Source organism: Salarias fasciatus, chromosome 1 (assembly GCF_902148845.1).
Source record: "Salarias fasciatus chromosome 1, fSalaFa1.1, whole genome shotgun sequence".
Taxonomy (NCBI): domain Eukaryota; kingdom Metazoa; phylum Chordata; class Actinopteri; order Blenniiformes; family Blenniidae; genus Salarias; species Salarias fasciatus.
In genome coordinates, this window is record NC_043745.1 from 10,548,111 (window position 1) to 10,564,168 (window position 16,058).

Genomic DNA, 16,058 nt, shown 5'->3' on the forward strand with positions numbered 1-16,058 from the left:
GAAAGACAAATGAAATTAAAAATATGTTAAAATATATCAAAAAAGAAAAAAATCTATATAAATATAGAGGAAACCAATAAAAAATTGATATTTAAAACGAGACAACTTGACACACACTGCTGTCATATGAAATAGAATGCTTTTATTCATTTCCAGAAGCTTTTATTTTGTGTGGCCGGACACCGGAAGCGACCTGTCATTGGTGGTCGTTTAAAGATGGCGGAGTGCCTGGCCGCACGTTTGGCCGCCCAGGAGGAGCAGATTCGCCTCCTCTCGGATGAGGTCTCCTCGCTCCGGGACGGGCTCAGTCGGGGTGTGGACGCCGCCGGTGTTGCGGCAGCGGCGGCGGTGTCCCCGGCGCTGGAGAGCCTGCGGACGGAGAACGAGAAGCTGCGGTACCGGCTACTGCACCTCCGGAGAGCTCTGCAGGCGGAGCGGGCGCTGGAGGAGGCGGCGCCGGGCAAGTGTGGCACAGCTCCGGGGAAAAACGGCAACAAAGCTCCGCAGACAACCAACCGAGCCGATAAAGCGGTATGGATACAGATTTTGACAGGGAACACCGGGTGTTATCTGTATTTCTCACCGGAGGCGGCTGGGCTGTAGTAAAGCTGAGTAACGGGCCTCTGACCCATGAAGACACATTCAAACTGCACCAGCTCATATCCAGAAATAGCTGCTCCGCTCACCCCGTGGGCAGCACTGATATGAACCCTTTGTGATTGTAACGCATGTCTCTCTGAAGGTGACAGCCCCGGACACGAAACCACTTGACAAAAACAAGAAAGAGAAGAAACAGGAGAAGACAGATGGAAGTGTGAAGGAGGTGAGCCTCAGTCTTTCTTGTAAACAATAGTTTTACAATATCCCGTGCTCAGGTGGAGAGTGAAAGCTTGGCCTGTCTTCTCTTCATTCAAGCTGAATCCTTGGCCCGGATACATCTCACAGCGACTCAGCCTTTACGATCAGCTCAAGAAGGAGAGTGATGCCCTGCTGGCAAAGAAAGCTGCAGGCAGCAGGCCCATCTCTGTGGAGCTGCCAGATGGGCGAAAGGTGGCAGGGAAAGCCTGGGTCACCACACCGTATCAGCTGGCCTGTGATATCAGGTCAGTACCTTTAAATTACTCTAATCATACATCCGTCCTTCAAACCTGATGAATTCAGATCAGGGTTATGAGGAGCTGCTAAGGTTCTGATCCCAGCTGGCATTGGTACTCACTTTCCACTCCGTCACCCTCATACACACATTCACGCCTATTCTCAAGCTAGAGCCTATCGACCCAACAAGGTATGATTATTATTTAAGAGAGAAAGTGAAAACTTCTAACCAGAGTCCTTCATCCTGTAAGGTAACGCAGTCAAAACTGTCAGCCCACAGTTTAACATGGACTTTCACAATACTACATTGTCTGGCTTTATTTGCCATTTCCTTCTGTAATATTTCTCTCAGTTGTCTGTTGACTGAAATGTGGACACACCTCCTGACTCTGCTGTTCTGGGTCTTTCAGTCAGGGTCTGGCTGACAATGCTGTGATTTCTCGAGTGAATGGCGAGCTGTGGGATCTGGATCGACCTCTCGAGCAAGACTGCTCCCTGGAGATCTTGCGCTTTGACAATGAGGATGCTCAGGCTGTAAGTACATTAAGTATGGGTGATGTAACCATGTTTTTTTTAATTTGTCCTTATTTTTTTATTTTGGAAAAAAGAAACTACCTGACATGCACTATTCAAAGTAGCTGTTATAATAAAAGTTAATCTAAAGTAATCGAAGGATGACTTTATTTTTCTATTGATTTCAAATACTGAAAAACCTGATACAAATAAATACTGTCTAAATATTCATAAATGAATGACATATTGTGAAGTATTCTAACTGAGGCAATAAAGAGCAGAACCTAAATCTAAAAATATCCTAATTTATTTATGTTGGGGGTCTAATAATAAGTGTTGAACCTTTCAGTGGTATTCTCATCATTTGTCATGGACCTTTATATAGTGTGTCTGATTGGTAATTCAAAGCACTGTTAATTAGTTTAGGCGGCATGTTAAAAGAACAATGTGGCAAATGTGTGAAGACAGAGATGCTACCAACAGAAGACTGTTGAAATATGTTGTTTATCAGCGCTACAGTTGTGACACCATTAAATAAAAATGGGGAAATGTGGTTACCAGCTTTGGTTTTGGCATCATAGGAAGATCAAAAAATTTAATTTCGCATAGAATTAGGTCCTTATAAGCTGAAATGAATTGTGCTTCATCATCAAACTGCTCTCTTCATTAAGACAGTCTAATCTCAGCGTTTAAACCAAAACAAGAAGAGGAAACATCAGCATGGCTCTGAATACATGTAAAAGCCAACATGTTGATGTATGAGAGCAAAACAGTTACATTTGTCAAACTTCCAAACTGGACTGTGAAATAAAACATGTAACATTGTGTTTTACACATTGAAAGAGCAAAAATGTGTCTTCCAGCATTGAAAATATTTAAAAAATCAAAAATGTCTGTTTACCCTTTATTGCATGTGACACATTTAACATCCTGCTCACTGCAAAATGAAAACACAGTTGGACAGAGGCAGTTTATTCATGTTCAGTCGTTGCATGTTGCAGTTTTATGCAGTTTTCTGGATCTCCTCTAGGTCTACTGGCACTCCAGTGCTCACATCCTCGGAGAAGCAATGGAGCGCTTCTATGGAGGTTGTCTATGTTATGGACCTCCCATCGAGAATGGCTTCTACTACGACATGTTCCTGGATGGACAGAAGTGAGTTTTTTTTTCTTTTTTCTTTTCTTTTCTGTTTTTTTTTTTTCTTTCATCAATAGTGAATGATTTTCAGGTCTGGATTCCAATGAGTAAAAGAAAACGGAACTGTTATTTCCTTTCAATAGATTTGCTTCCAGTTTGAATCACAGCCTCATTAGATGAAGTAAAAATGTGTACATTTTACAGATGTATTCTTGCTAAAGCAGATTCACCCCTACATGATTTCTGTTTCCAGGGGAGTGTCCAGCACTGAGTTTGGGGATCTGGAGACGTTGTGTAAGACTGTGGTGAAGGAAAAGCAGCCATTTGAGAGGCTTGAAATCAGCAAGGAGACACTGCTGAAGATGTTTAAGGTGAGCTGAAGAGAACAGAGCACCCACTCTTGACTCTCTAATCCAAGCAGCTTGTTTTAACCAGGCCAGTTTGTAAAATGTCATGCTACATGCAGTTCCTTCTGTGTTTTGAAGCGAGCCGACATCGTTTTGGTCCGTTTACTCATTACGGATGGAAAAACTCCTAAAGATGTTAAAATCCAACTGATGATTTGTGAGCAATAATCTCTCTTAAACTCAAACATAATGTCTCTCTAAACCACAATTTTTGTGCCTTTTCAGTACAACAAATTCAAGTGTCGCATTCTGAATGAGAAGGTCACCACTCCAACCACTACAGTCTACAGGTGAGAGTCTTTGTTTTTGGAGCAGAGTCACTGCTGTTGTTAATTATGAGAATTAGCTACAGACTGTTTACTTCATGTGGCCTTTTAGTGCTTTTCAAAGTGTTGGGTTGGTCTCCTCCGCTGAGCCGCCGATGTTTAGACTGAGATGCAGAGAAAATGTGGAGTCAGGGGATGTCTTCTCCTAAAATCTAGCTTTTCAGGCAGAATTTCTCCTCGGAAATATTAATTCAAACAAACCTTTTTATAACCGAACTTGTTTTAAGTGCCATACAGTCAAGTAAAATGTATAAAATTAGCTTTGCAGAGAAATTATAAATGTAACAGTTTTCTCATCTACAGACTGTTTATTAAGACTTGCCAATTGTTTCAGTGTGACTTGCGTTTTATGTTTTGATAGGTGTGGGCCCTTAATTGACTTGTGCAGAGGTCCTCACGTCAGACACACAGGCAAGATCAAGGCCTTGAAGATTTACAAGGTACATAGGAAATGCACAGTTTTTTCACTACTCAAAGCTCAAAGCAGGCTTGCATTGTTGTCTTTGTCTCCGTATCAAAAGTATTTTATCATTTGCTGAGGGAGATTAACTGTGTTGCTCTACAGCAGGGGTGGGGAATCCTGGTCCTGGAGGGCCGCAAACCTGCATGTTTTCCATGTCTCCCTGCTTCAACACACCTGAATCGAATCAAGATTCATGGCCAAGTCCAGCAGAAAGCCAGATAACGAGCCTCATTGCAATCAGCTGTGTTGAAGCAGGGAGACATGGAAAACATGCAGGGCTGCGGCCCTCCAGGACCAGGGTTCCCCACCCCTGCTCTACAGCATAGTTACTTTAGATTGAATTAGTATGCACAAGTGGAGGGGCTTGACATAAAGTAAATATTCACACAGAATATTGCTCGAGTTTGACCACCTGCACAGAGTCCATCTCCACCCCCATAACACCTCTGGCCTTTCCCAATTGTCTGTTGAGCCTGTCGGTGTCGGCCACTCTCAGCCGTGCCGACCCAGCATGCAACAGCTTGGAAGATAGTGCTCATCGACACAGACCCATAAAACATCTACAGATGTTGAAGGACTTCAGCTGTTTGTGTTGCTGACGCGTACTTGTAGATATCTGCTGGCTGGCTAATATCTGCATCATACGAAGGTCTGGCGTTCACAGAGACTGACGATCTCAGGGGAGCCGTGGCACAAATACTGATTCAGCTTCAAACCAACCGATTATATAGCAGTTATCAATGGTCAGTAAATTCACTGTAAATGGTAGTTACATGTCATCGATGCCAAGTCCTCAAGCTTCACTGGGACCACTTTTGCATTTAGTGTGTTGCTCAAGAGCACTTTGGTAACCTGCACGAAAACAGATCCACAGCAGCCCTTCAGTGCTACCTTGTCAAACATGCTGTGTAGCCATCGCTCAACAGTCCAATCACTTAATGACACAATGTCCTGAATGAAAACCGGTTATTGTCTGAGATGGTCTTGGTTTTGTTCAAGGTCGCAACTGTTAGCGATTTCTACTTGTAACAAAGGCTTCTTGGAGAAAACATGTTTGTTTTTTTTTCTTGAAAATGTATCATTGAAAACACAATATATTGAGTACTTGCTCTGAATCATCCACTCCATGCAGCTTTTTACAACCCTGAACGGTTCATATTGCATGATTATGAACCAACTTGAATGTCACATAAAAATGATTATTAAAGGAAAAAACTTTTAATGGTGCTTACAAAATCTTTATAATTGCAGTCTATTAATTTAAAGAAGATTAAATAAGTGATGCCATATCAAATGAGAGAAGGTGGGATTAATGAAAAACACAAAGTGTTCAATGTTTCACTCTTTGTGTGTCGCTGTTAGAACTCGTCCACCTACTGGGAGGGCCGCTCCGACATGGAGACTCTGCAGAGAATCTATGGGATTTCTTTCCCAGACTCAAAGATGCTGAAGGAGTGGGAACGTTTTCAGGAGGAGGCCAAGAACAGAGACCACCGCAAGATTGGCAAAGTGAGTCTCTGCATGCAGTCACACTTCTTTCTCTCCAACTCGATCATTTGACATCCGACACACGTCTACATGAGGTTTGGTAGTAATGTTCCTTTGCTTCATACACGTGGCACAATGTTGGCACCAACCTGGTCATGATCCATCGTCTATACAGGAGAGAAGTATTAAAGAAATACATTTTTTTTTCCGGACATATGATTCAAGAATTCATTACCAAATAGAGGGAGCACTTTCTGATCCCGTTTTGTTCCGGTTTGTGAAGAGAACAGTCCAGGTTATCGTCAGTCTCCTGCTACCTCTCTCCACCAGCAGAGGGCACTGTGTTTCTTCATAGAGGTACATTAGTGAAGACTGTTCTGCTCAGCTGGCTTCTCATCATAAGAGTCTCTTTTAGCGCTTATTAAGACTCGGTTTCATATTAACAACAAAAGTCGTGAAAAATCTGACAAGGGAGTAAAAGTGGCTTGCTGTGCTAAAGATGCTGCTCGATTTCATGATCTCAATTCACCCTGTCCAGTATAGTGGAAATACTTTAAGTGCTGTCTCCATTTCAGTTTCCCTCAAGGCAGGAGTTTTTTTTTTCTCTCTGTGCATCAGCGGGAATCCAGTTTTCTACATGTTAATTTTTATACCTTAATCAGTTTTGATACAATGTCTTGTGTATAGCAAAGATCCACAGGCACTGTTGTTCAGAGTAAGGGATCCCACCCTGTAACTTAAAACTGCAATTTAGTGATTTAGTTTTGTTTTGAAAAAAGGATTAGTGGATCATTTAATGGTAGCTTGTGTTTGGAGGCTCTCAGGTGATCAGATCTGTTATTCATCAGAACTGTCTTCCTGCTCTCCAGCTGCACCGTCACATCATCCTTGGCTCTTTTTGTTTCCCTGAGTCTATTCTGGTGGATGATCCAGAGTGTGTCTGTGACGACTGGACACCTCTCTGCTGGTTGTGAAGGAGCCTCTCACTGGCTGTACCCGCGGAGAACAAGGATTTGTGAAGTTGTTAATAAAAGACTCGTCTCTGCCTGCTTCATAGGATCAGGAGCTGTTCTTCTTTCACGACTTGAGCCCCGGCAGCTGCTTCTTCATGCCCCGCGGAGCCTACATCTACAACACACTCACAGAGTTCATCAGGGTAGGACCACAGGCTGGATGCCTCTTTATACATATTTTATTTATTCAGTTCTTGCTCTTTTTAACCCTTTATCTGGAAAAAGACGATATTCGGGAACTGCCTTTTTTCTTCTTGTCTCTTTCAAACTTACAGGAGTTGCATGAATTCATGAATAAACACACTTTTCTCATCCTGTTTAATATGATTAATGCAGCAGTTTTGGAGATTGTGAGTTTTAGAGAAAATGATATAATTTGTTTACATGTCAGTATTCACTTTCCATCTAACTGAGTGCACCATTAGGTGTTTATCGGAGAGAAATGCAGCTTTTACAGGTAATTCCACTTCATTGATTTTAGAGGCTTTGCCCTTTTACTAATAGATGAGAGAGATCGAGGCAGATGAAAGATGTTCATGATTTGAAGAAGGGAATGCTCTCAAAATTCTTTAACATCAAATAATGTCTGTCCCTTTTAGTTTGAGTCTGACAAGATGCACTTAACATTTCCACTGGACTCACTGTGATTTAAAACTCATTGACCTGCAGGCCACTAATGGTGGACTTCTGCAATCGCCAAGAAGCTCAAAGATAAATGTGACTGGAGCAGTGAACTAAATGGTGTTCTTAAGCCTCATGGGCTCAAATTCACCTCAGTCACACATTGTAACATTGTATAAAGCAACATTTCAGATCAAAAGGGGGGAAATGTGAATTGCAGATGCTTGTCTGTTTCTTTTTTTGGGGGGGGGTCAGAAGATAAGGAGCTAGCCAAACTTCCACATATGTTAAAAATGAATCCAAGCTGAAAGGGACTGGCACTCCCACTTTCTGAGTTCAGCAAGTGGTTTGCAGATGATTTGTCGGGTTAATACAACATCTTTTGTGTGGGGAAAAATAGGTCTTGAAATTGAAATTTTTCACCAGACCTAGCCATCAGTAGAAAACTGTGCAAGAAGAGGTTTCATCTGAGCACAATGGAAAGGAAATTGCTGCAAGTCTGCATTGTATTGAGGGTGAGAAAGGACATAAATTGAAGAGTTGGTGACAGAAGTACACACTTAAAAGTGAATGAGAAGTTTTTAGGTGGGTTGGTTATGAAAGGTGGAAGAGGGCTATAACAGTTGTGAAATTATGTACTTTTAAAGTCAAGACTTGCGAAACGCAACATGTCATTTTACCAGTCCTTTCTAAATGAATGAGGACTAAATATAAATGACAATAGGACTCAGACTTTATTAACCATGTCTAACTCTCAATTGTTTAGAAGTATTGAAAATGTCATTGAATGGACTAATAAGCATGTGTTTAACCTGACTGGCATTTTGCACAGAATGCTGAAATGACTGTTTCTGCCTCTGCTGCGCTCACAGACGAGGGAGCAGACTTTAAAGCAGCTTTACTTTTATTCAAGTGCAGGTGCAACTTTTTATATGAATTGTAGATGAAAGTCCCCACATACGTAAATATATTTTTCATCTAGTATCTTTGTATATCAGATATTTTTAGGCCCGTGACCATTCACGCTTTATATAGCAGGAATCGGATTTATTGGTCGATCCTTTGACACACAGGCAGTCAGTGCAGGAGCTCAGGTGTGACGTACTCCTCCCTCTTTGTGTTGGTTTGACTCTGGATGGGCTGCAGCTGTCTGACAATGTTCTTACCGGCACATCTAAGCTCACAGTTACAATAATCCAGCCTGCTTCTTGGAAAAAAAATATGAACAAGTTATTAAGTATTACAGTCTGAATCATTAGTTACATTTTCAAGATTTTTTGATGCTACTTCAGTCATGTAATTTATTGCATTATTGACAAACAGTGGTAATGGATCAAATATCTTAATTCACTATTGACAATTTATTGCATTTTTGGTTTTAATGCATTGAAAAGGCCAAAATAATTCTGTTATTAGTTGTTACAAACTGACATTTCTTTCATTTGTTCAATTTTAAAGTTGTTTTTGTTTCATTGATTTTCAAAGACAAATTGTTGTTGGAAAAATGTAGAAGACAGAAGACTAATTTGATCTGAACTATTTTTTTTTAATGTAACGGAATTTTCTATAGAAGAGGTGTTCTTCCAAAAATAATAAATCATAAAGCTTTTGAATCAAATTTTAGCATCATTAAAATATCTTGAGGTCCGATAAAAATATCTGAAAGCCAAGAAGCAAATTTTTCTTATTTGTTGGCCTTAGCTTGAGCACTCTGGGGCTACATTTAAAAACAACGACAACAACAAAAATTAAACTAATAGTAACTTGAACTAGATGCCTTTGCAGAGACATGTTAACATCTTGAAAATGTTCTCGGCGCACACCCACAAACTGGCCCAAGCCAGTCGGACTTTGCACAGAAACGGTGTGAGATCATTATCACGTCACTCTGGTGCGAATATTTTTTTTTTTTTGGATGAGCTTACTATGCATTTTCCCCCGCTACATGCCACCAACACACGTAGCAGATGGCCGGGAAACATGCTCTCACATTTATAACTCTACAGTACAGACTGCAGTGATGTTGCTATTTGTAGATAATGCATTAAATAGACACTTAGCACCTGATATTCAGACTGCGATACACTCCCAATGCTGAATAATATTTAGTTTGGGAACGCTGACTGAGCGTGGATTGTCTCCTTCACCACCTGCCGCTTTGAGATTCACAGTTTCACATATTCACGGACATCCCTCCAGTTACACCAGCCCTCTTCTGTTGGCTGCTAATCTTCTCAACAGGCTGTTAAATGTTTTGCTTCAGGGCAACAGATGGATAAATAAAACCCTCAAAAAGAGATGTTCTTTGCGGTATTTGGAAGTTTGGCTCCAGAGGTCAGGGTTTTCGTTTAGTACCTGTGCGGTCCAGCTGGTGTGTTTACTCTCTGTGGTTTGGTGTTTTTCAGGATGAGTACTGGAGAAGAGGCTTTCAGGAAGTCGCCTCCCCCAACATCTATAACAGCAAACTGTGGGAGACATCTGGCCACTGGCAGCACTACAGTGAAAACATGTTCTCCTTCCCTGTGGAGGACGACATCTTTGCTCTGAAGCCAATGAACTGCCCCGGGCACTGGTAAATTTAGAGCTCGCAGCGAAGACGTGTCTTTGCCAGGTTTGAACATCAGACCGCTCCTCTCGTGTTTCTTCTGCGTGTTTGATTTGCTCCTCTGCGGCCGCCCCGCAGTCTGATGTTTGGCCACAGGCCTCGCTCGTGGAGGGAGCTTCCTCTGAGGCTGGCGGACTTCGGGGTCCTGCACAGAAACGAGCTCTCGGGAACACTGACGGGTCTGACTCGAGTGAGGCGCTTCCAGCAGGACGACGCCCACATTTTCTGTAGAATGGATCAGGTGACTTCATTAGCATTTTTCTACATGAATGAGGTGTTTTCTATTTTCAGGCCTTCAATTATGCAAAAAAAAAAAATACCTACTTATTATGTGTAATTTCCTCAATCCTGAGTCATGTTTTTTTCTTTTGTTTGTGCAGATCGAGTCCGAGATGAAGGGCTGTCTGGACTTCCTCCGCTGTGTTTATGACGTGTTTGGGTTTTCCTTCCAGCTGCACCTCTCCACTCGCCCAGAGAAATATCTGGGCGACATTGCTGTGTGGAACCAGGCTGAGAAGGTAAACTGGGTCATGTAGCAGAGTCAAGTGTTTAGTGTGGGAAAGTAAACATCAGCTCCTGAACAAAGCATCACATTCCTTCTGAGTTACAGACACTACAGATACTTTTCCATACCTCAGATTTAACTAGGTTGATTAATCTATTGGTAAAACTCTGTAAACTCTCTTGAATCTCCACTGAGATTTCAGTTTGTGATCATCAGTGTGCAATCCCATGTTTACATTGGGCTTATCTATGTACACTGTGTATACAATATCATCTCGTATTTTATTGTGGTAATGACTGCGTGTATTTCTGAAAGTAACTATATTTCAGAGTAGTCTGTTGTGACTGTCATTACCTAAAGGGACTGATTAACAAAGAGTATATAGTATAACAGTGCAGTTCGATATTAGCTAAATGTTTCCGTCCATGTTTACAAGTATAATAGAATATCTGGCAGGGGCGGAGAGGCAACTGAATAATAAAAACCTTGTCGTTCAACAAACCGGAAGAACATCAGATTACCGGGTATCTGGCAACAAGCAACCAGTTGTTCATCGCCTAGTGGGTTTGAGTTGTTTAAAAAAAAAAGCTAACCTCGAAGAAGTATTCACAACACCACCACATTTCATGGAAAGTAATGTTTTTTTTCTTTTTTTTTCTCCTTTTATTCTTTTTTTTCTTTTTACCTTCTTCCTCTTTTAATAAGATATTTTTATTGAGGTTTTCAATGCTTTTTCAAACATAAAAATGTAAAAAAAAAAAAAATATATATATTTATATATATATATATATATATATATATATATATATACATACACACACATAATATCACATATACATGAGTACATATATACATAAAAAAGAGAGAAAAAGAAGGGAAAAAAAAGGAAATACACACATACAAAACAGGGCTCGAGATCTTATGTTATATTGCATCACGATTTCAATATTTCTTGCAACAAGTGTTTAAAAAGGTAAACGGTAGGCATTCAGATACATTACTTTCCTGAAGTGGAAAGTAAGTTGTAAGAGTGTTCGAGATTATAAATGATGGAGTTGTTTTATGTTGATGGTTTGTATTTGAAGCTTTCATCAGAGTAGTAATAATGCTGTGACTGTAGACAGTCAGAGTGAAGGGGGGGGTGTCTGCTCGCTAACATTGCTATATTATGTGTGGTGATCATGTCCCAACACACGATGGACTTTGTGTTTGCATAAATGCAGCTCCCATTCTAGAAGAATGTCTACACCGTGGCACTATTTCCGGGAGAAATTTCCACGAATCTACTTACTCACAATGTCACAGATCTGTCACGGTGCATAAAGTGCTCAACTCTGCACTGCAGCCCGTATCGTATCACCAGATTGTTTCCCAATGCACCGTTACGTCTCTGAATGTTTCAGGACTGTGAGTGAGAGAGTTGGATTCTTGCCATGTGATCATATGGTAGCATCAGATCTGAGTCACTGGAAAACTCTCGGACTTTCACACCTGCTGGTGTTGTGTTTTGATAGACACTACTCATTTGCGTTTTAATTGGTCGCTTCCTCACTTTTGTCTCGCTTCACGAGGGCAGTACAGGAACTGTACAAGTAGAATAAGCAGTGCTGTGTACACTATGAGCAAAAATATTTGGTTTGATTGGTACTTGCATCTAAATTACATGGTGGCCTTTGTCTGATTATATGATAGCAACTGGAAAACAGCCTGAATGAGTTTGGGGAGCCATGGAAACTCAACCCTGGAGATGGTGCTTTTTATGGACCCAAGGTCAGCTGTTCTCCTCTTTTTCTCCTCAATATTTCTCACCAGTCAGTTTGATTTCCTGCCCTCTGTCAAACTCTCTCTCTTTTTCTGCCGTCTGCAGATCGACATAAAGATCAAAGACGCCATCGGACGTTACCACCAGTGTGCGACCATTCAGCTGGACTTCCAGCTTCCCATCCGCTTCGACCTGACCTTTGTTGGGTGAGTCACCTGGTCGTGCCGTTGACGCACCGATGAGCCTGTGTGCTTTTCTATAATTTGTTTAGCTCCTCCTGCGTAGGATGTGTCAGCTTGTGTACGTAGTTGTTTTCGAGCAAACTCAATGAAGCACCAGAACATCAATTATGAAACCATTCATGGGGAAACAAAGACGATGCTACACAGCAACAGGCAGCATGCGGCGTATAGGTTAACAGATTTGAGTTTGATAATCTCATCACCACCTCTAGAGCATCCTGATACTTGAAACTGTTGCGATCATGAGGACAAAAAAAAATAACGGTTTATAAAATCTGACATTATGGACGTTGTTTTCTGTACGCAGTCCTGCCTGTATTATTGAAATTTAGCCTAAACTTTAGCAAATGTTCCTATTTGTCACCTAAATTGGGCTTCTGCTTCCACAACCTTAACGTGAATAGAGTGTAGTTTATGGACAGACGTTTATGTCCAGAAACATTAAATTGCCAATGTTTTTTTGTGTGACGACAGGAAGGATGGAGACGACAAAGGCCGACCGGTCATCATCCATCGCGCCATCTTGGGGTCGGTGGAGAGGATGATTGCAATCCTCACTGAGAACTATGCAGGGAAATGGTGAGTCACTGAGTGATTGTGAATTGAGCAGCTTGGAGTGAGAAATTAGTTATTTTCATTCATCTTTGACTCTGAAAGTACTTGCTGCTTCAGTCTCTGTTACATTTAATAAATTCCATGATCTTTGTCAAGATTTCAAGTGTTTCTTGTTACCAAGATAGTTGAAATGACAAAATCAGTTATAAGTCTCTTTTCATGCTGTGATTCCCTTTCTTGTTTGGTTATTTTTTTTACGATTTTTGCACATGTATCCATGTTTGAAGCTGATTCTCACCTGCCTGTCCCTCCCAGGCCCCTGTGGCTGTCTCCACGTCAGGTGATGTTGGTGCCTGTGAACCCGTCCTGTGAAGAGTACGCCAAGAGGGTGTGGCCTCCACTTCTGAAACTCACCAACATTTAAATGCGATCACATAAATTCAGAAGTAATGCAACATTGTCTGAGTATAAACCAGCAGTATTTCTCTCTCTAAGGTGTGTAAGCAGTTTACAGATGCTGGATTCACCGCAGATGCCGACCTGGATTCTGGATGCCTCCTGAACAAGAAAATCCGAAATGCTCAGCTGGCTCAGTATAACTTCATACTTGGTGAGGGAATGTACTTCCTAGATAAGATACTTTGACTGACTGAACATTTTAGAGAATAAAATAAATGTGAGAAAAGGATGGAAGAGATTTTTGTAATCCACCAACTCGGTAGCAGCTGTGCTAAATCAGTAAATGTGTTTTTTTTTTTGTTGTTTTTTAAGTTGTCTCTTTCTTTAACATGTACTTGATAGATTGTTTTGAAAGATGAACTGATCAGAGGTCAAAGTTGGTGACATTTTCAGTAGTAACCCCCTTTAAAGTCCTCACAGCATGTACAGTGTTATGAGTAGACATATATAAATGAATAAAAACAGAACACAAGAAAATAAATGACTGGTTGTTAAAGGTTTTAGAACATTATTCAGAGTTAAAATAGAGCTTAAATCGAATTGCTTCTTCATTTTGTGCCTCCACCGTTCGCCTTCAAAAGCAATTCATCCATGTGCAGTTCTTCAGAGGTGCTTGACAGTTATTATCCAGCAGCTCTGTCTCGGTTCTCCTGTAGATTCTGTTTGTTTGTGTATCTCTTCATTAAATTTAATCAGACTGATTGTAAGATGTAGAGCTTTGATGGTGATAGATTTCCAAAAGGACAGTACACAGATTTCTGACAAGGAGGCCAAGTGGATTAGTGGACGAGGAGTTTTGCTATTGTCTGCTTTGATGGTCATCTCAGTCCTACAATATTCATTCTATTTTAAGCAGTGTGGTGTTTCTGATTGGCTCAACCAATCAACAAGCAAGCAATAATGAAAACTCATCAGAGCTGCTGAGTGGGAGTAGCAGGTGGATGCTGGATGGGGTAGGGATGATGTGGTGGGTGGTACTTTCTGTCCTTGCAGGCCAGGTCCAGCATATTCCCCTTCAGGGTCCTAGGCTCCATGTTTGGATTAACATGCAGCAGTAGGGGTCTCCTGCTGCTTGAGGGGACTTCCAGAGCTGCTTGGTCCCGTTGGTCCGGGTTAGGTTTAGTCCCAAGCCGTGGCTGAATGTTCACATGCTCTCCGTCCTGCTCTGTCTGCCTCTTCCCTTTCCTTTTAGCAGCTCTGCAGGAGCATTACAGCAGGGTTCAAATTAGGCTGTCTTGTCTAATGTTTATGTAGGTGTTGCTCATGCTTTTAACACTGTTCCCTCTGTCATTTTTGCATATTATTGCACGATTGTCGGTTTTGCATTGGAAATTGGAAAAACAAAATGAGTCTGCTCTGGTTAATATGTTCTAAAGTGGTCCGCAGCCTGTCGTGGTGTTTTTCTGCACTGCTGTCAGTAGACTCGTCATGGGATTGTTGATGAGCCAGGAAAGAAAAATTGGATCTTAATTGGGTCTGTGTAAGGCAAATGTGCTTCCAAGCTGGCTAAACACCCATGATTGTTGAATTCAGAGGCCCACACTTGGGGACAGTTTGTGTGTTTCTTGGCACATTTCAAGCTGCTATGTCTCATTGTGTCTTGGCAGTGGTCGGAGAGAAGGAGAAGATGACTAACAGCGTCAATGTGCGCACGAGAGACAACAAAGTGCACGGAGAGCTGTCGGTGTCCGAGGTGATGGCTCGCCTGACCCTGCTCAAACAGTCCCGCTGTCGAAACGCCGAGGAGGAGTTCTGATCAAGACAAACAAAGCAGATCGCCACATCTCAATACCTCAAGCTTCGGGCTGCACTCGATCAGCTGTGAAAGCACGATTGATGGCTCTTTGAAGGATGGTTTCAGGAAGGTAGAGCACTTAGAAATCCGAGGAAGTGGAAAATCTGGAAGAAAATGAATGAGCAAGGCTCTGAAACAGATATATGAAGGAAAAATGTTACACAAACCTGTATCGGTGGGAAGGAAAGTTACGTAATGATTTGAGAAATTCAAATGAATGTTGTGATAAGGAAAGTTGTTGTAATTTGACTGATTTTATTTTCACAACTGTCTGCCTTAGTGGGGAAACCCTCAAATAAAATCAATGTGCAGAAACGTGAGCAAGATGATTTTAATTTCCAAACGAGGTCAGTGCTTCCATAGCAACATTAGATCTGATATGCAGTAACTTTAATTTCTCTTGTTGTTCCTGTGACTTTTTCAGAGCTCGTGGAAGAAGTACTCATAACGGTGCATCGTGAGTGGTTTAATTCAAACTGAGAAACTGACTCAATAGATGATTCAAGATTTTTTTCTTTAATATCAAGAAAATCACGTGTAGCAACTCAAAATTACTGAATATTTAATGAAAACTAGTATTAAATGGTTTAAGGTTGAAGGACAGCAGGAGGCTACGAGAGATGAACTGAAATCATCCATCTATCCTTCTATCCCACTTCATCCACTTGAGGGTTGAAGGGAGCTGGAACCAATCCCAGCTCGCAGACGGTAAAAGTGGGGTTAATAGCATGTCGAACATCAGAATCAGAATCATTCAGAATAATTTTTATTGCCAAGTACAGTTTCCCATAGAAGGAATTTGAGGCAATGGAGAGAGACCAAGGCAGCCATCTGTGGTGCCTTATGTTAAAGAGAGAGTCAAAAAAAAAAGGTACATCAATTCAGATTATGCTTCCTAAGGGAGTCATGATTAGAAGGGAGAGACCTAAAAAAAAAAAAAAAAACAGACTTGCACGCAAATACAGCAAAGACGTAGGACAGTTTGTTGCAGATCAGCTGACGCAGCTTCCCAGCACGCCAGGTCATCGCCACTGCTCATCAGCAGAAGGTTGGGGGGGTGGCGGTGGAATGG

The 16,058-nt window shown here is 41.4% G+C and overlaps 1 protein-coding gene across 1 annotated transcript; it reads left to right on the top strand.

Annotated features, from left to right (window-relative positions):
* Window positions 1-208: 208 nt before the first annotated feature.
* On the top strand, window positions 209-15,295 carry tars3 (threonyl-tRNA synthetase 3). Its single transcript, XM_030101895.1, has 19 exons — window positions 209-531; window positions 743-823; window positions 916-1,103; window positions 1,506-1,629; window positions 2,639-2,763; window positions 2,999-3,116; window positions 3,378-3,442; window positions 3,840-3,918; window positions 5,304-5,450; window positions 6,487-6,585; window positions 9,469-9,635; window positions 9,747-9,909; window positions 10,049-10,186; window positions 11,866-11,943; window positions 12,041-12,141; window positions 12,652-12,756; window positions 13,048-13,120; window positions 13,228-13,342; window positions 14,799-15,295. The coding sequence occupies exons 1-19, from the start codon at window positions 217-219 to the stop codon at window positions 14,945-14,947; spliced, it is 2,430 nt and encodes an 809-aa protein (XP_029957755.1). The 5' UTR covers window positions 209-216; the 3' UTR covers window positions 14,948-15,295.
* The last annotated feature ends 763 nt before the right edge of the window (window positions 15,296-16,058 follow it).

Excerpts from the sequence above, each read along its gene's own strand:
- tars3 (XM_030101895.1), top strand. The coding sequence starts at position 217 with ATGGCGGAGTGCCTGGCCGCACGTTTGGCCGCCCAGGAGGAGCAGATT. Across the intron at positions 2,764-2,998 it reads ATGTTCCTGGATGGACAGAA|GGGAGTGTCCAGCACTGAGT; the intron begins GTGAGTTTTTTT and ends TTCTGTTTCCAG. Across the intron at positions 12,142-12,651 it reads TTCGACCTGACCTTTGTTGG|GAAGGATGGAGACGACAAAG; the intron begins GTGAGTCACCTG and ends GTGTGACGACAG.